Source organism: Andrena cerasifolii, chromosome 6, assembly GCF_050908995.1.
Source record: "Andrena cerasifolii isolate SP2316 chromosome 6, iyAndCera1_principal, whole genome shotgun sequence".
Lineage (NCBI taxonomy): Eukaryota > Metazoa > Arthropoda > Insecta > Hymenoptera > Andrenidae > Andrena > Andrena cerasifolii.
The window spans coordinates 12,933,121-12,957,495 of NC_135123.1; the positions used below are offsets into that span (position 1 = coordinate 12,933,121).

Consider the following 24,375-nt stretch of genomic DNA (forward strand, 5'->3'; position numbering starts at 1 on the left):
CTCCTTCTTAATAAATAGACGTGTATCTTCTGTGCTAAATTAGGTCATTTATTCCTGCTGGATATTGTGTGTTAATGAAGCATAAATTATGCATATCTGGCACGGAAAGGAAATGAACTATGAGGTCGGAGGAGAATGTAGGAAATACGTGGAAGGTTGAACTATATTCCATGCAAACCGGTGAAAATTAAACGCTAGGAAGCAGCTAAGATTTACGTAACGCCCCGGCGCTTTCAAATTTGACCCAAGACGACGCAATTCGAGACAACCCGGTTCGGAGTACAGGATGAAAGCAGGGCATAATAAACGCTCATAAAGAGTAAGCAACTGTAGAGGAATTCATAACGTTGCGTCACGGTTGGCTGCTCTTGAACTCAATCAAATCGAAAAGCAAAGCAAACCAGTGGAAAGGGACATGCTGAAACTGCGAACGTTCTCATTGAATTAGGGCTTATTAACATACATACCTATATCACAAGAAGAAGAATATTCAATTCTGCCAATACGATCAACTATCGTGCGAATCATCGGTAAAGTTATCCTGATCAAGAATAAATGCAACAAAAATCTCCCTGGAAAATGGAAACCACAAAACCCCTCTCCTCCCTTTCAGCCTCCCTCAAACTAAACTGTACCAGCAAAAGAAAAATAGCGCATTGCTCGTCACAATGCTCTCTACATACTCTTCTCGAACGTAAATCAAAGAGGAAAAAGAAAAATCACGAACCCTGACTATTACAGTGTGTGTGTGTAGTGAAATGCGAAAATGTAAAACAAAATGTAAACAGCATGTGAATTTCCGGCTGTAACGTCCGACATTTGACACCTAGGATAGATATTAAAATTTCATTACAAGCAATGCTGACAAAGGGTGACCCCTGTCCTTCCCACTGTCACGAACCGCGATCGCGGGTGGGAGAAGAGCCGCTGACGATTTCCAACTTACAACTTCGGCCCGAAGCAGTCCTCACCGTGCCCTCGACCGCGCTGGTTCCACCTTCGCGTGCTACCTGTTTCCACCGCGGCCGATCGCGCCTTTCATCGTCCTTCTCTCTCCACCGCTTCTTCATGCGCCTGGCAGTCGACGACCTTCCGTTCCCAGAGCACCGAGAGTTTCCTCACTCGAGACCGTGAGACGACACTGGAGGCACTGTGACCCATCCCCCGCTGGAGAAAACGCATCTCCCAAGAAATTCTGATCGCAGTTAGACTCACTAGAAGCGTCTCACTAATCCTAAAGAAGGCTAGAGGCTCCTTTTAAGTGGCTTCCAGGAGAAACAGGCTCGACGGTCCTGCTTGGTTTGCTCAGGTATTTCATTAAACGTACGAACTGTAGCTCGTTCTTTGGTTCTCCTGGTGGAGGTTGATTTTTGACGATTAGAGATCATGGTGGACGATGTGGAGATTCGAGGAGCCGCAGATTTAGATTACAGGTAGAGTCGAGACGGTGTGCTGGGCTTCAAATACACTTTAGTGAAATTGGAATCGCGTAACTTTGATTTTTAAAGTAGCTGGCATTCTTTTCGGTAAAAGCTCGGGGGAAAAATTGAGCAGGACTTCTTATCGAATATATAATGTACTGGGCGAGAGTAACTTGTATGTGAAATTGCAGTGACGTAAGAGTCGCAAGTGGAAATTGAAATGGAGTAAACGAACTTTCTCCTTCATTCGAGCCCTCCAGTCAGCAAGCTTTTGACCTGAAACTTCTGAAAGCGTCAAATTACGCAAGCTTCTTACTTCGATTTATTAGCAATCGACAGTTTTCATACCTCCCCAAACAACGCGACGCACTGTTAATAACGATCGAACAGAAATTACAGCGATGTTTGTTCAAATCGAGTCTTTGCAAACGATCATAGATTGACCCCATTATCTTATCAGGCAGGGAAATGTGGATCAGGATGCCCATGCGCTAAACATAAATAGACGCAGCAGAGGATGCACTTTGTACGATTCAGTGCCATGGCTGATAGAACAGTCAGAGACACATTCGGTGATTTTTCCACCAAACAAAGAACAGACGCGTTTAGCGTTGTTTGAAAAAAATCGTCCGTCCTCTGCGAGCCGTGGCAAACGTTAATGTGTATATAGAAAGCTGAGTGACATAAGAAATTTTGTCAGGCCGAGTGAAATGATTCCACTTGCTCTATTGCCAGACTCTAAACTTCCACTTTCACTTCTCTGTCGTTTAAAGTTTCGATCGTAGAGAGCGATCATCCCGAATCGTCCCAGCACACCGACCGAAATTAAACTTCCCAGAAACTATACGAATTCACCTGCAAAACACGCGTCACAATACACAGTCCGAAATATTAACACGCTCGAGAATCACGAGAACTAAATAGGCACCGGTGCCCAGGATTACGAACATCAAACAGAACTCACGTAAACAGTGAAACCAAGCCGCGCTACAGAGGAACTCTGACATCACAGCTTTTCGAATCTCCGCTAATGGTAATGAGATTTCATAGTGTAAACTTCATCACACTTTGCACAGTGTAGCCCCCGACATCACACTATACTCACAATCAGGCGGACACTTTCCACGAACACCTCCGAACGCCCACAAACAAGAACCACGAAGCTGTCGGTCCGTTTGTTGCTTCAGACTAATCGATCGGGGCAGACAGAAAGAAGGGATCGAGGAAGAAATCTCACGCGAATATAGCGTAGAGTTATATCGACGTGGAAAAACAGAGAATCGCGATGAATCGCCTATTTGACACACGATACCAAACACGTTCCGGCGACAATCCCGCGCTCACCCGTCAGACATGCTCCGCGCCCGTGAATCTGCTTGAAACGGAGATTCATCGTGGTGTAAACGGTACAGACAGGCTACCGTGGTATGGAAATACTGTAGCCGAGCACGACACTATACGCCAAAGAACAGTACACTGAACACAGAGGCCAGAACAGCTGGGAGAGTTGAGGCAACAGTTATCTTCAGGCAACCTCGAGTTCCGTCTCTACTGTTTAATATAATTGCTAAATCTCCACCAATGAATCGTTGCTCCGAGCAGAAATCTGACAAGGCTTAGGAATGCCAAAGTGACACAATGATTACTTTGTGCGTTTGTCTGCCGAGCGCCGGTGGCCGATGATCTGTTAACGGGGAAAGTGTCCGAGTCATACCTGCAGAAATGGGTAAAAATGTTACTCTTAAGAAACTAGCTTGCTTTCTGTGCACGTGACCTTCATCTTCAATCTCAAGGCTTTTCATCCTTACGTACATCCTCCTCCGAACTCTATACACCCTCCCTTGCTCCTCAGAAACCTATCCCCTTCGAATTACCTTCAGAACTTCCTCGTTTCCTCGTGAACGTACTGTTGCAGAGTTTATCGCATTCTGAAATCTCTCACAAAGTCGTCTGCACTCGTATGTCGAATCGTCCATCCCCTAATAGCCTACTTACTAAATAACATTCTGTATTTTCATTTAATGAATATTCTAGTACGGCCGTAAGGTGATAAGCAATCTTGAGACGTGATAAGGCGGTGCAAAGTATATATTAACGAAAGACAACAGTGTCGGTCGTCGGCGTGCCATCGGTTAAGTTCCTGGCCGAGGAAGTTCATCATGTATGTCCGACAGATAGAGGTGCTTCCTAGCAAACGTAGGGGCAGCCTTGGCAAGGGTTCCTCCGACATGGAGAGGCAAGGGGAGCATATTACCGGAGGAACGATCACGAAGCTGAGGGAGGTGCCGCAGTTCAAGGTGGGCAACTTCCAGTTGACGGCGGAATTCGACGATGGGGGCGAGTATTACAGGGAGAAAGCCAAGAGGGAGCTCAGGGAGACGGACGAGGTTGTTCAGCAGAGCTTGCAGGGCATTAGGGATCTACTCAGAGGTAACTATCTCTCGGAAATCGCCCACCTTGCCAACCAATGGCACTGCCAAATGGCAATTGAGTCTGGCCAATGAGATTTAAATTGAAATCCAAAGGTTTCGAGGAAGTAGAGAGAATGATGGTTGCAATTACAGATTGAGGGAAGGGGGAGGTAGTGGTTAGTGAGAAAAAGTGGTAGCGGGGATCTCAGAGTGAAAGGAAAAGGTAATTGTTAGGTGAAGATGGTAATGGAAGCCTTAGGAGTGCGTGAGAAAAGACAAAGTGTTGATGCGATTGGGTCGGTTAGGGGAGAGTGAAGAGCTAGATCTGATAAATCGATATGGAAGGTGGTTAATCAATTAATCAGAATGTTCCTCGGCAACTTTTACTGTAATTTAAAGGACATCATTTGGGAAGGAGAAACAGTTGAATGTCGAAAGACAGTAGGAAGTTCATTAAAATTCATTGTGTAGAACTCTGGAAACCCTGGGGCGTGAATAAACTTACGATTTCAGTGGCTCTATGGTGAATTATTTTCGTACACTCGAAAACGATTCTGAATGTTAATCGTGATAGCTTTTGTTCACGAATCGACAGTGGATAATATGAAAATTTCTTTGTTTCGCGTCAGCCTACTCGAATTTGGTTAAAATTTGGATAACGCGAAGAAAATTCAATCTTGCTTAGATCGACTAGCGATAAACATTATCAAATGGAATTGGCAGGATCGTGATCACGTTTTTAATCGATAGCTCGATAAACACTGCAAGAAATATTTATCTAATGATCGACGGAACAAAGTACTCTTATCAGACGGATTAAAGAGGGAGTGATTAATTAAATCAATAATGAATGTTTGATAATCGTATCAAGATTGAGTAACTACTTAGGAAGCGGTCTGGTTCACGATAGAAGTAGTGATCGCAATTTTATAAAGAAATTAGCTCGACAAGACGCCACAGTGTACATGAATTCGCGTTTAATGGTGAAAACCGGTCAGGTGAAAACGAAAGTTGTACTTGCTCGTCGAGTCTCACCAGTCGATCAAATAAACTGTACGAAAGATGAGAGTGATACTCACAGAATGCACAAGAAATGCTTTCTACTAAAGAATTCACTAAATCGCGAACTCCATTTTTTTCATGGCTACTCACAGCTGACAACCCACAATAATTCACAGCTGTTGCGTAAATATTTCCGTCGAATGTTTATTCGTTTTAGTGAACGTTCGTCTTTGTACGAACGAACAATAGTGTCCGAGTAACAGCACGTTTTGAAAATCCTCTTTTCCATTCCCAGACGAGCCTGACCTGCACCTACCAGACGACGACGAGTTCTTCCAGAAATTCCTTCGCCCGTGCAAGTGGTATCCCAAAAGCACCATCGAACTGGTAAAGTCAATGCTTACGACCACTTGCAATTCGAAGCTAGCGCAATGGGTAGAATTATCGAGCCTTAAATCTGCCTGGAAGATCGTCATCTTCACGCTTGCTTTCCCCCGTTCCGTAGATGAAGAGGTTCTACCAATACCGATTGACCCATCCACGTTACTCCGAGAATTTGCTACCGAGCAACGAGAAGAAGGTCCTGAGCTCGGAGATCCTGGTACCGTTGCCAGAGAGGACGGACCAGGGTTGCAGGATACTCTTGATCAACGCCGGCAAGAAATGGAACGCGAAGATCATCTCCGTCGATGAAATATTCCGAGCTGTTATGCTGTCGTTGGACGCGGCCATGTCGGAGCCGAAGACTCAGGTTCGTGCATAAAAAGTCTACTTGTTCTATGAAGAGCGTGAGAAGGTGGAGCAACTACTCAAACGTCGCGTTCTCTGTTTCAGATCGCCGGCGTTCACGTGGTACTGAACATGGACGGTTTGTCGTTGACCCAAGTCACGCATTTCACCCCGAGCTTCGCGGCCTCGGTGACAGAGTGGGTGCAAAGATGCTTGCCCTGCCGTCTGAAGGGTATCCACATAATTAACCAGCCCTTCATATTCAACATGGTGTTCGCTCTGTTCAAACCTTTCCTTCTGGTGGGCATTAAACACTCTCATTTGCATTTCTCTCCTTGCGATCGATTATAAGGTGGGCTGCTGTGTCGCCTAGGGCGATATCACGGTGAAAACACCTGCCACGATCGTTGCGGATGAGTAATAGTTTTATCCACTGAAATGTTCACCTTGAAGAGTTGGCCACTCTTTGACTCTTCTTCACTCCACGCTGCATTCAGAATACTGTTAACTCTCCTCGCCTCGTGTTCCTCGTCCTCGACGAAAGAGAGACCACAACGTTACTAGTTTACATTGGCAAACGGTGAATCGAGTCAATAATATACGAGCGAATCCAGAGAATAACGAAATCCCACGGGACAAGTAGCTTTCACAGAGCTCCAACGCTAACGAAATAATTCCTCGCTCCGCGCCGTCCGCCATTTAACCACGAGGCAAGGTGAAAGCAGTAACCTGAATACGATAATTGCTGCTTCTAATTACCGTGTACAGCGCATTGATTACGCGAACTAGAACAATAATCTCCGCTGTGGCGAATATTTCTTTCTACTGAAAAGACAAGTCGAGCGCAGTGCATTGAAACCACGTGTTTCAGGAGAAAACGCGCAAGAGGATTCACTTCCACGGGACAGATCGGAAGTCGCTGTCCTCCCACCTGGACACGAAGTGTCTGCCCACGGAATTTGGTGGAGAACTCGTCATGCCAAACGTGCCGATCGGTAATGGCATTTGCGATTATTTCTGCTGGTTCGAGAAGGAGTTCGAAGGTAATCCACGATTTACCCAAATTTCTTGCTAAACGTTCGAAGTTATTATCCAATATCGATCAGGGCAGCGGCTTAACTTTCGTCCGTCCCGGACGATTTCCATCCGTGCTCCGTCTAAGCCTCGCGCTCTGCGTAGTCACGTGCAGCCGTGCCGCGTCGCAACGCGCTATTAAACTGCCCAGATTTCCGTTGCGCAATCCCGTCGCGTATAATTTTCCACGGTGACGGTCGCCCGAGAAAACGCTGATCACTGGGCCCGCGAAACTTTGTCGGGGAATTACGTCGCGCGGGATCTAATTAACGTGGCGAGGAGATTTGCGTGTGACGTCCGAGATCGAAGTTCGAGGCTTGCTCAAGGTCTGGCGAATATCTGTTCTGTTCGCTATTAGCTCGATCGCTTCTGCAACTTAGGATAACGGGAGCTTCGATGAATTTAATATGTGACTCTGCTGGTTCTATTTCGACTGCATATTTTTCAGCTTCTGGCAAGTACGGATACACGAAGAGCGCGAAGCGATAAGGAACTGGGCGCATCTACTCGTTATCAACCTCTGGTACGCGTCGAGGTATCGCGGTACCGCGATTTTCTCCGTGATCCTTTCCGAGATTTGAGAACGAGGGGAAATGGGGGCTATGGGAGATGGAGCAGCGGTGATTCGAGCATCGGTGCCCAGCACAGAGTTCGAAACGTTAAATAAGTTATTTTGGCATCGTTACGATTAACTATCGCGTTGTAAGATTTTCTTTTAAAAATCAGTCCTGTTGTTTTACGTCTCGCAGTTACAGTAGACATGTGTGAAACGAAGGAATTGTATATCGGTAGCCGGAGTAATTGTTGTTAATCGCAGTTACGAAGGGTATAATGTCTACGGACGCATCGAAGTGACAACGAAAAGAGAATACAACTATTTCTGTTATCGGCAATGAAGATATTTTTTTTTTATTATTGGTGAAAACTTGCGTGCAATAAAGGAACGGTTCGCAACGAAGGCTTCGACGGAAACGTTTAATCGTGAGGTTCAAGCATACAAAAATATTTAACAATATTCCACGGTAGAAAATATAACATAGGTCTATCGATTTAACAATTTAGGGCGTCGAAGGCCGGTAGTTTTTGCTACTGCAAAATTTCCAGCGCAGAAGCTTCAGTGGAAGAGTTTACAGGCAACGCGAGCAACGAGCAATTAGTTATTTGTTCGGCTAATTGTGTATTCTAGTTGATCGCCCATTACTCGCACCTTTCAGCGCCAAGCACATATTTTACAAATGTCTTCTCGCGATGGATAAGTAAAACTGAAGCTCCTGGACGAAGGGAGCAACGTGCGCCACCGGTCCCTTTTCTTATTTAAACAAAAATCTACTTAATTGCTAGATAACTTATTCAAAAGTATTTCTGAGCCCTCGCAGAACAAAGAGGGCTCCATTTGATTCACAGAATTCAGAAGCTACGTCCAAGCTCTTGGCTAGCGGATTATTATACACACAAACGTCGTGCCATTTATTGGATACTCTACGTCCCTGCTCTTTACAATGCGATTTATCGTATTTCTGGTAAAATTAAAAATACAACTACGGTTGCTAGTCTACAGCGCGAATAAATTCCTAAGGCTAGATAAATATCATTTCTCTTCTCGTAATAATATAATATCAAAGCGCAGCAACGCTGCATCTGCTCTGCGATTGCTGTTCCATACGGAAATGCAGTTATCTGGGGAGGGAAGTATATTATTTCTAAATAAGTAGACTGGTTCGGTCACCGAATTTCGATCGGCAGATCGACCGGATGAACCCACAGCCGACCAATTTGTCCGAGAATCGTTGCAGTTCCCGATTTTCGACCGCAACCTACGAACAATCGTTTTCTTCGTTCATCCTCGAAGGGACGCTGCAGTCTACCTAACTCTAGTTTTTGTTGTAACCGTAAGAGTTGATCGCTGAAAACAGGAAAGAAAATCATTAAAAGAAAACACTGGCGATCCCGATGGAATCGGAGAACTCCTTCGATAGCCTCCACTTGTTCAATGAAACCCTTCTATATCTGATATTAATTCTGATATAATTCGATAATGAAGAAAGTAACTACTGAGGTTAAATCTGTGATAATGCTTTATTTGCCTCCCATGGAAGAAGTTTAACAGCGCGATACAGAGATGATCAAAGAGATTTGCGTTTATTAGAAAAGTGTATGATCTCCAATGGCTGTTTACGTATTCACTTTGCGTACCGTCGTATTCTTTGTCGCATAGTAACAACAGTTCCAACCACTGCGGCCCTGTCACCCGTGGAATCTGCAGGGTCCCTCCGTAACACTCTGGCAAACACTTCGGCGAGATGTACTGGTGCAACGATTTGCGATCTGTTCCATGGAAGATAATCTGAAGCACACGTTATTCGCCATGTGTATTTAAAGCGTTACACCACCCACGAGGCATTGCGAGCAAGAATTCTGATTAGAGGATTAACAGAAGGTTCCAAGGAACGGTTCGACTCACTCTGCTCTTAAGCTTCTCCCTGAGGAACGGTTTGAACAGAGCGAACACCATGTTGAAGATGTACGGCTGATTGATGATGTGGATGTTCTTGATCCTGAGGGGCATCGCGTCCTGCAGCCAGTCGACGATCCTCTTCGCGAACGGGGGATTGAATTGCCACGTCTGCTGAAGGCTCAGCCCGTCCATGTCGAAGATCACGATAGCCCCAGCGATCTGCGTGGTGGGCTCCAGCATGGCTGCCTCCAGGTAGATGACGCAGCCCTTGAACACCTCGTCGAGGTTGCACTTGTTGTGCTTCCATTTCTTCCCCAGCTCGATGATCACCACCCTTCGCCCGTGCTGGTCCCGATTCGGCAGCACCGTCAGAATGTTCTGCTCGAATATGTTCTTCTCGTGGCTGGGCTTCAACCCGTTGTAAACGTTCGCGTGTTTCACCTTGAAGCTGTAATAGCTCTTCACGAGCTTCAATGACGACTCTGGGTAATACTTACACGGCCTGAGGAACCTGATCAACCAGGCTTCGTTGTCTATTGGCACTTTCAGATCTTTCTGACCTGCGGACGTTGAAGAATAATTTAAATCGTCGATTCTTCTGCCTTAGGGCATGCTATCTAATATTTGCTAGTATCTTTTTATAGTTTTCACCTTTCAGTAACTCCTTAAGTTGAGCCATGGACTCCTGCTGCAATTCAGGGCTCTCGCGAAGTTCCTTCTTCGCGACTTCCTGCAGTTCTGCGCTTGGCGGGCCCAGCTCGAACTCGAGGGTGAAGTCCCCGAGCTTCAGCGAGGGTAGGTGCTCCCAGTCGGTCAACATTGTTGCTGCAAATGTGAAGCATGCGATATTTAGCGGTGCTCTCGATGGACAAAACAAGATTACGTTCCATAGTTTGGAATTAGACGAATTCAAGGCTTCTAAGGGATGCCTGTCGATTGGCTACGTATTCCTTTTCCATGCGTCAGCTACGACATTACTCGTAACTCGAAGATCAACGAATATGTAAATTGCTACGTCAGGAAGCAAACAAGCCACCAGAATCTGTCATTCCCAATCACGTCACCAGCAATGACCGTAAACTCAAACAGTAATGGAGTTTGTGGAGTGACGAACGAACGCGTCAATGAAATCCTAGACGACTGTGCCATGCGTGAAATCAATGAAATTTGAAACCTAAATTTTCTTGAAAACCACGTGCAACACGCAGCAGCAGGGCTTTAATTGGTTTCGAAAATAACTGTTGCAAACTGTTATATAAAGGTTCTGACTGAAAGAGTTATGAGGAACCTTTATTCGGAATAACCCTTATAAAGAACCTAAATATCAGACTATATAAGTATAAGTTACGGTTTCTATATAGCTCTATAACTTTTATTTTTTAGGTTCTATAACTTTTATTTTTTAGGTTCTATAACTTTTATTTTTTAGGTTCTATATCTTTTATTTTTTAGGTTCTATAACTTTTATTTTTTAGGTTCTTAAACTTTTATTTTTTAGGTTCTATAACTTTTATTTTTTAGGTTCTATATAAGTTACAAAGCGGTTATAGAACCGATTCTTGTAACGATTGTGCAGAATTTTATCGTTACAAGAATCGGTTCTATAACCGCTTTGTAACTTATATAGAACCTAAAAAATAAAAGTTATAGAACCTAAAAAATAAAAGTTACATAGCTATATAGAAACCGTAACTTATACTTATATAGTCTGATATTTAGGTTCTTTATAACGGTTATTCCGAATAAAGGTTCTTCATAACTCTTTCAAGATCCGAAATCTTTATAACAACGGTTTCAAGCCCTGCGCAGCAGGCATCATTGCACGCACGATCTATTGTACTCTACAAAGCGTCTACCTTTGTATCCCCAATAATCATCTTACGAAACTACAGAGAAAAGGAGGCACAGAATTAATCTACTACGTCGGACACTAACTTCCCAGCTCCATGGTGAAAATTCTTTAATTTTCCTGCCCGTTCAGCTCGCCTCTTCTTCCCAGACGGAATACCAATCGAACTCCCGGGATGAAAGGAAACGAAGAGGACCCTGCAATTTCCTTTCCTCGATAGAGCAGCCGACCACCTTTCTCTAGACCATCCGCACTGCTAACTAACAGCTGAATACACGACTCGCAAACTTTTTAATTAAAACATCGCTGAGTAATCCGCCGATAGCGAGCCAGAAAACACGATTCCGTAATGGCTCTGACTCACTAGCTCGTTGAATCTGGTCTGCATAGTGCGAGGCTACACTTCAAGGAAACTATTAGTTATTCCGGCGAGCTCCGTCCAACATATTCCTGGTAGTGCCTCTTTCAAAAAACTTGCTCGCGGTTGTTTTTATTCGCCTCTCTCGATAGTCAATCCTCGATCGCCGAAACACTGTTTACGCACATCGATTCCTCGACAGTTCAGGCGCGAAGCAAAGAATATTCACAGCTGTAGCAAGCGGTATGTTTAATAAATTTTCGAAAGCTACTTTCGTATGGTAATTCTTCTTGCGCGCACACGTTCCTGCTGCTTCGCGTTTCGGCTATCCGAGCGAAATATTCGCTTTGCAAGCTTCTCGTTAATCTTTTTATTCAATTCATGATTTTCAATTCTGAAGTTGCCAGAGTTGCCAGTCGCGCTACTAATTTCGATGGAACGCCTGCTTTTCCTTTCCCGAAGCCCGGGGAACTACAACGCGACGCTACCAGTTCGAAAGTCGAGCAATTTTATCAGTCCCTAGAGTACGCTGACCTCGGCGTACCGGTGTAACGCTGTAGTTTGATAATCAAAGACACTGTGCACTGCCATTACCCGCCGATCGCAATAGCAACGATTACAACGATAAGAGCTCAAAAAGCGAATACAATTAAACGCAGCCGTAAACGTCGCAGAATTTAATCCTTCGCTTTACGAAATCTGAACTGCGCGCCAAGGCAGCTTGAAATTCATGTTTTCGCGAGGCAGGGAAACAATCTCGCTCGCCGGTCCTTGCGGAAAAGAAATAGAAAGACAAGTGAAACTGGTGTCGCAGAAATATATTCAGAACCCGTTTCGCCTCGGCCGGGCTTGCAAACGAATTTTTTCGCTGAAAACAACGACTCCGCGAATGTCAGCGCATCGATTCACCGCAGCAGCGCGCATTGCAACCAGCCACTGCATTTGCATGAAAGAATCTGGCGCGAACGTAGAGACGTTAATCACCAGTTCGTTTCCGAAGAGAACCCACCCGACACTTTTGCACTCGGGGATCGCACTGTCGATGCAACCGAAAGCAAAACAGAGCTCAGAATCTTCGACGAACTTCTTCGTCAACGTAGCCGCAGATTCCCAGAGTCGTCTTCTTTTCAGACAAGCCTCCTTCGTCGCATATATAGTCCGCGTGACGTCCAGCTCCTCTTCATCAGCTAGAACGGTCTTCGCCGCTGGATATCTCTCTAATCGTCGTTGAAACCGCAATTAAATCCACTTCTGACGATTGTCCGCCCCCTTTGCTAGCCAGGTCGATCATTACACCCGCCGCGTGTGCTCGCGAAAATCCTCCGTTCGTGATAATGCTGCCCAAGTGTGGCTCGTGACTCGGGAGCACCGATCTCTTTGCTGCGAAACGGTTCTCGAACGGCGCATCTTCCCTCCTTCCTATTCCCCACGGCCAGGCGAACGCGATTAGATTCGCAATTGCGATTTCTAATGACGTGCTCGCAGCTGGAGCGTGCAAGGTGCATTCCTCCGCGCCGACCTGCAGACTTCGAGTCGTTTCTTCGACGCCTCCTCGCGGAGAGTGTGCAACACCTTCTTCTTCGTACTTACTCGCGATAAACAGACTCTGTTCAAAGTCTTTTCGCTAATCGTGCCTTCCTTCTCTTTCAGGGGAGCGAAGGAGAATGGGGACAAAGGTACGACGCCTATTCTTTACCTTGGACGTGTTAATATTGTCCCTCTGCGACCGCAAACATTTGTCCCATAAAAATGACTAAGGTGTGTCGACGCGGCGATTTGTAAGCGCCAGGGACTGCTAATGGAGGAAAGAAAAGTCGTTCGGCTCACTTTCCATTCGGCGCGCGCTCCTCCGCTAACGTAATTCGCGATCGACTCGCATCCATCGGTTGCGTCTCGTAATCGGAAATGCATTATTCCTTATGGAGATCCTTACGATTCCTTCGCAGCCATTCTTTAAACGCTCCGCAGCGTAATATTCTGCAAGCGACTCTTCCGAAGTTTAACGCTCCATGGGGGCAGTTTGCTTTAACGATTATCACTTCGATATTCGCGCGCGGAAATCGTGTGGGTTGTTATCGCTTCGGTGGGAAAACCGGCGTTTTGACGTCAGTGTATCACACGTTCCGCTGAAATCGCTGCGGCGAATTAACATTCGACGCGGTCCACGCGTGGCGAACGGAGATTTTAATACTGCGATTTAATGGAGTCCACAGTGTTTGGGGATCTAAATTTTATTAATGAGCTTTTGCGACCTACGTCGAACTGATTCGAGAGCAATGAAAGCTTCAGCAATTTCGTAGATATTCGGATCGTTCTCTTTAATATTGCTATTTATTTCCACTAAACATCCACGCTTCTTCTTGATCTCGTTACACGAGCTTCGTGCAACGACAAACATTCCTCCTCGCTACGCGGAACGTTTACACAGCACAACTACTCGATACAGACTATCAGACTCGCTCATATTGCGCTCTTTCCTCTACTTGCAAAAAGCAAATGGCACGAAGACACTGTGCTCTTTAACCCCCGGGCGGGCGCGCCAATGAGAGGTACACGAGCAGGCGCGTGGTGGAACTCAGTTGATCAGTTGAAAATAATCATTTTAGCCCCCTTGTATATTACACTTCAGAAACGGTTTCTCTGTTGACAGTGGTAACTTAAATTAAAGGCGATGGGAAAATATTAGCAATGCATCCAAAGATGCAGTAAATTTATTTAAAAACACAGAAATAGTATATGTGAAACATTTTTAACATCAAAAATGAAAATCAAAAGAAACACACCACGATCGCGTGGAGAGAATGTTTGTCTAACCGAGAAGTAATGAAGGAAATACGCAGATCGGTGAACGAAGTTCACAAAGCGCGTCTGTTCTAGGGTTAATGGTTCGAAGGAGAACGAAGAGGAAAAGGGTACCGCGTGGGTCGGGCAAAGATTTCAATGCCCGTGCCGTTTGTGTCGCGCGTTTCGATTAAATAGGTTGCGGAAAGGGGAACGTTGCCAGCTAAAGATTTACGTAAGCAGCGTGGAACAAAGTCGCTCTCCGTGTCAGACGCAGACCGGAAATTAGGTAAATCCATCGTGACACGCAATTTTCGACGGTATTTTACTGCGATGGACTGAAGCGCCGCTTCTGGCGTCTACGTAACAACCGAGAGAATGATACGGGAATAATGGGAAACAATAACACAGCGGGAGAATCGTTTTGTAACGTCTCGTCGAGCGATTCAATTAAAGCTGAGTCGAGATCGCATACACCGAAGCACGTGAGCGTTGTTTTCCATTCGCCCCCCCCCCTGGTTCGAATAGAGAAAGGCTTCGGAGCCTGAAAAATACTCGCGACCGCGATCCTGCGGAGGATAAATAATCGATTGGATCGGGGATCTGTCGCGACGGCGAGGTTTGCGGAAAGAAAAACTGACCTCGAACAAGTCGAGGGGAGGAGGGGACCAATGAGGTAATCCAAACGGCAATTAGCAAATGACAAACGAGATGAAAAGCACCGTGCAAACTGTGCCAATTATGTAAACCTTTCGCTCGTGTTTGATCGACACTTGACTATCCCCGCGATGTTTAATAACGAAACACGGTCGAGTCGCGTTTCAGGTGTCACGTATCGCGCATCGTCGTGTGCCCCGATCGGCCAATTTCTTCACGCTCGTGCAGACAAACGGTGACAAAGAATGAAATAGGGGGAGTCCGGGAGAGTTGAACCACCTTTTACTTGAAGGTCCATGAAATCTAGGGTATGACATGCATCGATTTTATATTTATGTCACAGTGAAGCCTTGTTATCAGACTGTAATTTCAGGGTTATATCGTTTCAATAAGTTAATAAATGTAAGCACTGAATTAAATTTTATAGAAAATGAGATTTGGCTCATTTCTCCCCGAACGCTGGGAGATATGATCCACCATGCGGGGAGATTTGACCATACTCTAGTAACTCGGGAACAAATGAAAAAGAAACAACATTTTGCTTTAGTTTATAATAAGTAGCCACAAACTTTAGACATTACAATAATTATCTTATATACTTTAATTAATTGAGCTTTTACTTTGTATTTCACTCTGAACACGTTTTCCTGACTCACAGCTAAAGCGGACTACCGATCGTCGTTTTCTTTCGCTATCGCGAAATTTAAAGCAGATATTTGAAGCGGCTCAACTCTCCCATATGGTCAAGTCTCCCGGACTCCCCCTACTGTGAGAGAAATTGTTTCGATGTTTGCAAACTCTCTCATCGAACTCGCTTATGATTCCAAGGTTAATAGTAACATTCGCAATTAACTCCTTCGTGAATGTTAATCACAGTCGTAAGTCACAGTAATGAAACTGAGCTCGGTATTAATATTTCATCAGCGGAAAAGTAGCATATGGCTTGAGAGGTCGTTACGAAGCCATCAGTCTTTCTGTACGAATTTCAAGGAACGAATGCGAGCCTTCTAATCATTTGTAAAATTGTACTTCCGCGCGTGTCGGTGCTCGAATGTTTGATTAACCCCTACGAATCGCAGGAAAACTACGATTGGAGCGATTGACCTGTGCCGACAGGTGCGTCGGAAGCGATGCTGCGAGTCGAATCGGCAAACGAATTAACCGACTATTAACGTCACGGTTGGGCATAAAGGGGCCTTAGACTTGTCGCGGTTCTGTCTCCGATTCTGCGCGTTCAAACGCCTAAGCGACTCCGCTTTAAATGAATGGTTACGAAATCGAAGGTTGCCAGAGGTCGAATTCTTTCGCCATCCGCGGCCTCGAGGTGCAGGGGACTCCGAAAAGGAGATGCCTAGGCTCGAGGTGAACCTGTCCCAGGATCAGGGTCACCGGTGTCCTCTTTCTCGGATACAAAAGCCACCAGGTCGGTTTCGAAAGCGGGCGTGACGAACATAGAAACGAGGTCCAACGAACAGATGCGTGAATACTGATTCTGGGGTCAGAGGATCGGGGTACTGACCTAGGTCAATATTGCTTGCGGTCGATATTCGGCAAAACAGTTTGGTCAGTGGGACGATCGGGAAAGCTTAGAAGCTCGTAGCCTGTAACTTGAAGTCTTAGAGATCGTTGAAATCGAGGACCTGGATTCTAGTAGCTGAAACGAACGAGAGCGTTACACTTTCTGTAATGGACCAAGGTAGACGCAATCGAGTTCGGAACAGAGGGTGCACTGAGACTGCAGTTGTAAAAGTAAACGCGGGCGGGAGTGATGGCGGGCGAGTTGAGTCCCCAAGTAGGAAGTAATCAAAGTGGGAATTCGAAGGAGGCAGACGTAGAATCTGAGATTCCGCAGTTACAGGGGTAATCGATAAATGAAGAAGTGGCTTGCAGTGGAAACGAAAGCTCGATCGTTCGAGAACATCGAGGCAAAGATTTCGGATGCTTCGAAGTTGCGGAGCCGAAGTCATTAACTCTGCAGTTAACTCGCCCCGTTTTTCTGCGCGGGGGAAAACAAGCTTAGTTGGAAGTTTAGCAGTTTAACTTGAGTAAGGGCGCGTAGAATCCTTGTTTCTCCTCATGAATTTTCATAATTCCGGAAAGTTCAATTTCGCACCACTGCCTCCCAGTTTAATTGCAATTTATGGCGGGGCCGCGCAGGCTATTCCCCGGCCGCATTCAGGCCCTGCGAAATCTTATCGGGCGATTCTACTCGGGCGCATCGACCCACCGTTACAATTGGCATTCGACCAGCAAGTGCTTGCTCGGAAAAAGGGTGCAACGGGCTAAGCCAGATACTTTCACGACCAACCGGGGCTCCACGTGCTATTTAAACATTGAAATAGAAGCTGAACGCGTGCCAATACACGAATCCTGCATTTTACGATCGCTGTTCTACGGCGTGTGCGTAATTTCACGTCGCAACAGGCGGCCGTTCTTCAATTACTCGCGGGGGTAGACGGTTACAGCGACAGCTGCGAGGGCGGTTTCGAAACGGTAGCTAAGCTTTCAGATATCTTACACTTCGATCATCCCAGGTATCAATTTACTTCTGTGCGTGCCACCTACTTCATTTACCCTTTCATTTATATCTGTCAACGTCACTCGACGTCCTCTCGTTAATCACTCAACTCGCGCAAACTATCTCCTAGCTAGTACCAAGCACCTTGCACCACAAGCTGAAGAATATCAGACGATTCCTCGGCACAACCTTATGAAACGCAGAATTATGTATTCCCTGCTCATCATTCAGCGGCATCAGCCTCGACAGAATCGATAAGCGGATCCCTCGAACAGTACAGTAACGATTCCCCTCCGCCTAAACCTAAACGGTTCCCTTTCACGAAACAAGCAACCACCATCCTTTCGTTTCGGGCGGAAGCCAGCCCCGCAGGAGACTCTCTTATGCAATCGCGAAGATTTTTCCATATCAGAAAATGCCTGCCGCCCGTTTCGCAGCGGGAGCAATCCGAGCGAACGGTTCCCATCGTCGATAATATAATTCCATTCCCTCTGTTTGCTGGACTCGACCAACGATCGCCGAGGAACACGTCCTCGCCGGTCTCCATCGTTTTCTCGGCCCGTTCATCGATCGTTGGCTCCGCAAACAACTGGAAGTCGACCAAACGACGGTCAACCCCCTTCTTCCTTCCGCGAGGAACTCGCTGGCGAAACAGACGGTTCCATCGACCCCTGGCTTTTTCGCGTGGTCGTTTTCTCGCGAAACAGGGGCTGGAAATTAGGGGTAGCGAGGGTGGGGTTGGAGGGGTTGGATCAGAGTTCAGAGGCGGGAGGGGCGCGGAGCAGAGGGGAGTTAAGACCCTCTAAACGGGGGAGGGGAATGGATAATTAGGAGCGATGAATTAGGTTATTAGGTAATTAGGTGGTTAGCGAGAATCGATAACGAGCGTTCTAAGTGATTAGAGCGGGTACCCGTTGGGTTTCGAGTAATTAAATGCATCAAGGTGGGTCTCCAGGGGACGCCCGGCTACTTTGGGCGACTATTACCGCGAGAAGCAGATCACTGCCACTTGATAGAAATGATAATTCCGGCGGAATTACTCCGGCACAGTAGTCGGCGGTACTATTCCGGCAGAAGTTATTAGTGGAATTCAAGCTATTGTCCACATTGTTGGATCGTATAAAGAAGGAGATCCGTTCCTAGGCGGCCGTTCTTCTCCTCGCGCTGATTACGCCCCGCGCTCATTGAAAAAAGGTGCGAGCAATTTTAGAAATGACCCGGGTACCTCGCCGGGCCTGCAAAATGGAAAGGGGAACAGCCTACAGACGGGAAAATAGAGGTGGAAGAGGGGGTGGGGGGCTTACAATGGTCGAGAAGAAAGGCAAAAAGGAAGACTGAAAGGGACGGTGGCGGAGAAGGGGCGGGAGCGAGAGAGAAAGGGCGAACAAAAGGAACAGAGGGAAGCTTCGTTTCGAAGTTTCATCTATGGAGAACGCAGAACTGGTTCGTTACGTTAGCTTTGATTGGGCTTCGCGATAAGGAGAGGACCCGATTCTGGAGGCTGCGACGAAGAAAGTGACGGGATATGTTTGTCAGATGATTTAGAAGGAATTATGTATGCAGAGAAAGGGAGATTGTTTTGTAATGCTGATTTCGATCCAGGGTTCAATAGCTGTATTCGAAAAAGGAGAAGTAAGCTCGACGCTCAATTCGAAGTTCACGTATTCACGGTACGTAGGAGTTTTACTGGGAATCGACCTCTATTGAAATCTATTGCTCCTGCATTAATCGAAATTCATTTCTATCCGATAAATCATTAATTGGCGGCCTTGCGCCAGCCAGTGGCCGGCTTCTATTGAAAACAATTTCACGGGGCCGTCGCACGTGACTCATAATCGACTTTCCTTTGCAACAGTGGCATCGACATATTTCAGAATCTACATTCTACGCGAAGAATGGCGCGATCCTCTGTTTACCATTCGAAATTGCCTCGTCGGAGCGAAAGTATGGAAGAAGACAAGGTTATGGATTATGGAGGAAGTCGAACGCTTCTGCCTACGGTGGGGCCAATAATTTTATCCACACAATCATCGAGTACAGAAGCTTCTGTACTCTACAATTCAGTAGAATTTCTGACCTCCAGCAACACTGCCAAATATATTTCGCCGACCAAGCTACTTGTTTCCACGAACAAGTTACCAGGAAATCTTTCAAAGAGCAACGAATTCGTGGAATCTACGAGGAAACTTCTGAGAGGAAATATTTAACAGATTTCGTTAGACTTCGGACTTTCGCGACCTCGTCAATCGAATCACTGCTCCAATCAAGATCTCCGCGAGAAGCGACGGGACCAACGGCCCTAAACTCCGCTGGAATTTATCGCTCGTTCGCAGCAGTCGATATTGTGTCATTTCTACGTAGCCGTGCAGACATTGCCCACGTATCAAGCGTGCCATGGCCGCTGAAATAGCTGGCACGCTCGCAAGACACCTCGCGGGAAATGGACACGTGCGATGAACACAAAGAGGAGCTACAAGCCTCGCCCGATGTCGATCGAACGATACGGAGGAACTAGGGTGGAATTCGAAAAGTTGCGGGCAGAATTGCTGCGGGAACCATTCTCCTCGCAGCCTTCTCCGAAACGCTGTCACGTGGAATAGTTGTGATCCGGACGTCTGTGCCGACCGACCTCCTCCAATGACCACGTTTGGCTCGAAATGGACGGCGAAGTGAACGGAGTGTTGTGAAACGTGAGCAACGATTTCGTCATTAGGGCCGGTAATACTGTCGCATAGGCGGTGTTTAAATTGCTACCGATTGCACACTTCGTTAATCGAGATAAGACGAAAACGCCTGACGCCTAAGACATTTTTTAAACTCTGAGTGTGATGTCCCGCGTGGAGTGTCGTTGGGATCGGATCTTCGGGAGAGAAGATCTATATTTGCCAGCCTGGAACACGCGTTGAATCTCATTTATCGCCGGAACGGCTCGACATGCGTCACGCCGCGAAATTATAATTTCAAATCGCCGATTTCAATTTCCAATCAACTTAACAGAAAAAATCCCCCCCGAGGACGGAAAGACACTATTTGCATACCGCGCGAGTTCCTTATCTGCGCGACTTTTTTCCTAGAGCAAAAACGATGTCCTGCGTCTGACCGTGACGTCTCCATTCCCCTTGCCGCGGAAACGGAGAGTAATACTCGGGGTCCACCTCGGTGCTACTAACAAAGGAGAAGAAGACAATTTCTGTGTTTGCAAGAACAATTCGCGCGTCGCCCGAGGCCTTGGGGACAGGTGTATCCGCGGCTGTCCTAATGAAAATACAAACTCCGCGGCCAGGGCAGATGGAGTGGTACTTGGAAACTGGGAAAAACCGATTTCCTTTGCCGACCTGTCTGCGATCTTCTTCTACTCTAACGAGGATTATCGTTGTGAAGCGCTTAAAAGCGATCACGTGACAAATTTGAGAAAAAGGGCCTTCATCTAAATTTCGCGTCTACAGTGAAAGTTACAACTCCCCGCGCTTGGAAATCAATTCAATTCAGTTAGAGGGGAACACCACCGTGACGGCCGGAAAATTAAACCGTTTTTAAATTTTTTTTCAGGAATAATTTACAGTTTTCATAGAAAAATTTGATTACCCAGCTTTAGAACCATGTCTTAAGAGACTATAAGAAGAATATAAATAGAAAAACATGCATGAATTTTAATATATTAATTAATCTTCTAGACCCTCACGCGTACCGATTTCTTAAACAAACTATTTTTATAAAACTGGTGCATTTTAGAAGAAAAGTTTGGAAAACCCGCGAGTAAGATGGACAGTTTTCGGAGCGTATTTCAAACAATTTGTAACAACGGAAACTACACTCATATAGTTTATAAAAAATAAATGAAATTTGATTTCGGACCTGCTGTTCCATAATTCGACCAGCGCGCGTGGGGGGTCCAGAAGATTAATTACGATATTAAAATTTATGCATGTTTTTCTGTTTCTTTATTTTTTATAGTCTCCTGAGACATTTTACTAAACGTAGGTAATAAAAATGTTATATGAGAACTGTAAATTATACCTGAAAAAAATTCTTAAAAACGGCTTATTTGTTCGGCCGTCACAGTGGTGTTCTCCCTTGGAAAGGCATCCATTCCCTCGCACTCGAAATTAAAGCATCCTCTACTCACGTGCTATCAACGCCATGGGTACATCCAACAAATCACCCCGTCGTTTTCCCTCTTCCCTTCAACTGTTTTTTTTTTTTATCAAAGACGAAAGAAGGAGCTGCCGTGCGGTAATTTCTTGCGATCAGTCATCGATCGAGCGTAAAACGCGGCGCAGAAACCAACGAATCCTCTAAACTTGGCACTGATGGACGAGTACGCGAAGGGAACGGGGAATCCTCGGGCCCGGTGGTCAAACAGTCGCCGAAGAGGGGACACGCCGGCGTGAAGGAGTCGAGCGGGACCGACGACCAGCGTTCGATCGAAAAACGGACGAAAATGCGACGGCCCCGGGCCCAGTGGGCCGCTCTTATACGCGCGACAGGTTCACCTTCAGGGTCGAAAAGGCAAAACTCAGCGGTTTTCCATAGAGGCGCTCGCGCGCGCTGGCCTAACGCATGGCGACGATTCACCGTGTATGCTGACCAGGCGACGGATCTCCTTTCGAAACACTACCAGGCGGATGGATTCCTTTTGTCGAGAGGCTGCCTCGATCGAAGCTTCCGCTCGGCACTTCTGAAATTGGCTGGCTCGGCAACGGCGGGGAAGCGGGATTAAACGACAGAGCAGGGGATCTCGAGAAGTTTTCGAGGTACGCGGAGGTTTTTAAAAAATTTCTGACACGTAGAGAGGAAATTGGAGACTAGCGCGCTGGGTCGCTGAAGCGAGGGGTGCAGCGGGAAATTGGGAAATCGAGGCTGGAAGGATTGGCGCGGTGGATAGAGCAGGAAGTTGAAGCACGAGGTATTAGGTCGTTCGTGGAGTAAATAGAGTGGGCAAATGGAGTATCGTGCCTTGAATTACTTGCGCAACGAGCGGGGCGAGGAATATGGCGCTGTGAGTAATTCATGGGGGCAAATGGGGGGAGGAATTGAAACAAGATGGTTTAAATTATTCATCCGCGCAGCGTAAGCTGGGAACTGGGGTGTGATGTCGAGTTGGTCGTCCGGAAAATAGAGAAATCTCGCGATCCCGCGTTGAGGGGTTACGGAGGTCTTTCGAAGACCATCTGGCGACTAATGAGCGGGTCGCGAACTTTTAATTAGAACGATTCGTTTTCTGCTCCGCGGAGCGCGGGACTGCGATCGTTATTCGTCCCCGGCGCGGTCGGTACAATCGATCGGAGGTATAACGAGGCGATAACAGTGACGATCGCGGGCCTGGCGCTGAAGCACAGGCTCGGCTCGAAGTGACTTGCGGTTATCATTCCGCAAAGGTGTCTTCACAACTGCCCGACAGAAAGAGCCTCTAGATTCACTCAATACCCGCGTTTCGAGAGCAAGCTCCTAATTCACAGAAACGTCACTTCTTCCTTAGCGAGAAAATTAGAAAGCGCGCAAGGGGAGACCAGTTTCTAAAGTCTTCCTCGAAAGTATCAAGGTTCCTCGGCGGTGTTACAGAAACGTCGCGGGCAACATCGCTGGAACGATGAAGAGAATTAAGAAGAAGCCTGGTTGTGTTGCTGCGTGTAACTCAGTGTTGCACAGAATCTTAAAATCGATCGTGCCGATGAACAGCTGAATAAGGTTACAGCATTGACTAGAGTTCGCGTGAGAGAACAGATCATTCTGCTCCTCAAGATAATCTCTGACGTTTGCATCACTGTTCCGAACCGATGACAAAGATGATCCCCCACAACTGTCTCCACGAACCTGCCAACGCAATGCAGATCGGCCACTCGTTCACCAAGCTGCCGCGAGAATCTCGTTACCGAACTCGCGTCGTTTCTCATCACTGCGACGGCAAACGTCACCTTGATCGAACGAACCCAGTGACCTAGTCCCAAAAGCAGGGTCGCTAAAACGCTTCGCGGAATCGCTTCGAAGCGAAAGTCCCATCAGTGGTTGATCGAGTCAGCACGGCGATGCCTTCACCGGTTCCTTTCCCAGAGGAGGCGAGACCAGGCCGGACGAAATATCCCTAGGCCTGTGTCCGTTTTCGGCGCGTTTCGGCAGCGTCCCGCGACTTTCCCCCCTGCCGTTCGAACCCCACGGGAAACTGGTCGACAATCCACTCACCGGTTACGTTCGCCTGCTGAGACGGTACAGTCGTCGTTCTCTGCGATCGTGCGGCTTCTGACCGCGCGCGTGATCGAGCGTGGGACGCGCGTCAGGCGAAAACAAAATGCCGCGTGATAATGGATGATGCACAAATCGCGGCCCTCCCTTCTATATAAACGCGTCGGGGACCCCGGTCTCTTGCTTGAGCTCTGACCTTCCCTACCCGATACGATTCTGGTCTGCCCCCCCCCCCTCCACTTGTTCGCTGCACCGATGGCCATCGGTGCTCGCCGCGAAGCAGCGCCGATAAGCGGAGCGGAACGATTCGATCGATCGGATCAGACGAATGATTTCTGTCGGTCAGGGGATTAATGGGACGACGCGGCCTGTTTATCTGTGATCCACCCTCCCAAAGGGGTTGCAGGGGGATGTTTGTTTACCGAAGGGTGCGGCGGCGATCGGGTTATGGGTGTTTATAAATAAATCGACGGTGAACTTGGCAACAGAGCGCGATGGCGTGTGTGTGTGTGGTGGTGGAGCATTGGGGTGGGTCAGGGTGCGTGATCGATTGTCGGGGATTTTCATTGCGGAGGGTGGAATAAATGGTGGCGGTCTGGCCGAACGATTTTCGGGATGTTGATTGATCCCCGGACAGTAACGGGTTTTTTTTTAGGGTATATCGAAGGGGCGGAGGGTGGTGGATACTGTGGTGGAGGAAATTGGGTGTTAGGGCGGTGTGATGGATAGAGCAGGCTTAGCTGATTCATTAGGCTAAGCTTCATTAAGTTGTTAGCGCCCGTCTGTGTATTGCAGGGGCGTTGTGTTTGAAAGGGAGGCTTGTAGGTTTAAAAAATTAGAAGTACACAAACAGCTTTCTGCTAAACATCGAAGCTTTAGGAGCGCGAGAATGTAAGTACTTTCCCTGGAAGTATTCAGAAGTCCAATTCGCACCTCGAAG

At 46.9% G+C, this 24,375-nt stretch overlaps 2 protein-coding genes and 1 long non-coding RNA gene across 7 annotated transcripts; 2 read left to right on the forward strand and 1 right to left on the reverse strand.

The window, feature by feature from the left end:
- The first annotated feature begins 953 nt into the window (after nucleotides 1–953).
- Nucleotides 954–7,530, forward strand: LOC143370364 (alpha-tocopherol transfer protein-like). 3 transcript variants are annotated; one of them, XM_076815391.1, is made up of 8 exons: nucleotides 954–1,309; nucleotides 2,609–3,147; nucleotides 3,456–3,851; nucleotides 5,130–5,221; nucleotides 5,340–5,585; nucleotides 5,669–5,863; nucleotides 6,435–6,606; nucleotides 7,086–7,530. In XM_076815391.1, the coding sequence occupies exons 3-8, from the start codon at nucleotides 3,581–3,583 to the stop codon at nucleotides 7,124–7,126; spliced, it is 1,017 nt and encodes a 338-aa protein (XP_076671506.1). In that variant the 5' UTR covers nucleotides 954–1,309; nucleotides 2,609–3,147; nucleotides 3,456–3,580; the 3' UTR covers nucleotides 7,127–7,530. The 3 variants fall into 3 exon arrangements, with proteins under 3 accessions (XP_076671506.1, XP_076671505.1, XP_076671507.1); XM_076815390.1 differs by lacking the exon at nucleotides 2,609–3,147; XM_076815392.1 differs by lacking the exon at nucleotides 2,609–3,147 and having other exon boundaries at nucleotides 3,596–3,851.
- Nucleotides 7,531–7,593: 63 nt separating this feature from the next.
- LOC143370366 (alpha-tocopherol transfer protein-like) lies at nucleotides 7,594–23,585 on the reverse strand. Of its 3 annotated transcripts, none has more exons than XM_076815397.1 (5): nucleotides 23,436–23,585; nucleotides 9,744–9,917; nucleotides 9,099–9,652; nucleotides 8,831–8,981; nucleotides 7,594–8,540 (listed from the first exon to the last, which is right to left on the reverse strand). In XM_076815397.1, exons 2-5 carry the CDS (start codon nucleotides 9,910–9,912, stop codon nucleotides 8,509–8,511), a joined length of 906 nt encoding a protein of 301 aa, XP_076671512.1. In that variant the 5' UTR covers nucleotides 9,913–9,917; nucleotides 23,436–23,585; the 3' UTR covers nucleotides 7,594–8,508. The 3 variants fall into 3 exon arrangements, with proteins under 3 accessions (XP_076671512.1, XP_076671510.1, XP_076671511.1); XM_076815395.1 differs by lacking the exon at nucleotides 23,436–23,585 and adding an exon at nucleotides 21,382–21,712; XM_076815396.1 differs by lacking the exon at nucleotides 23,436–23,585 and adding an exon at nucleotides 11,028–11,703.
- Nucleotides 9,917–11,173, forward strand: LOC143370378 (uncharacterized). The gene is made up of 2 exons (XR_013085607.1): nucleotides 9,917–10,302; nucleotides 10,905–11,173. It is a non-coding gene; the product is annotated as an uncharacterized LOC143370378 (long non-coding RNA).
- Nucleotides 23,586–24,375: the final 790 nt, after the last annotated feature.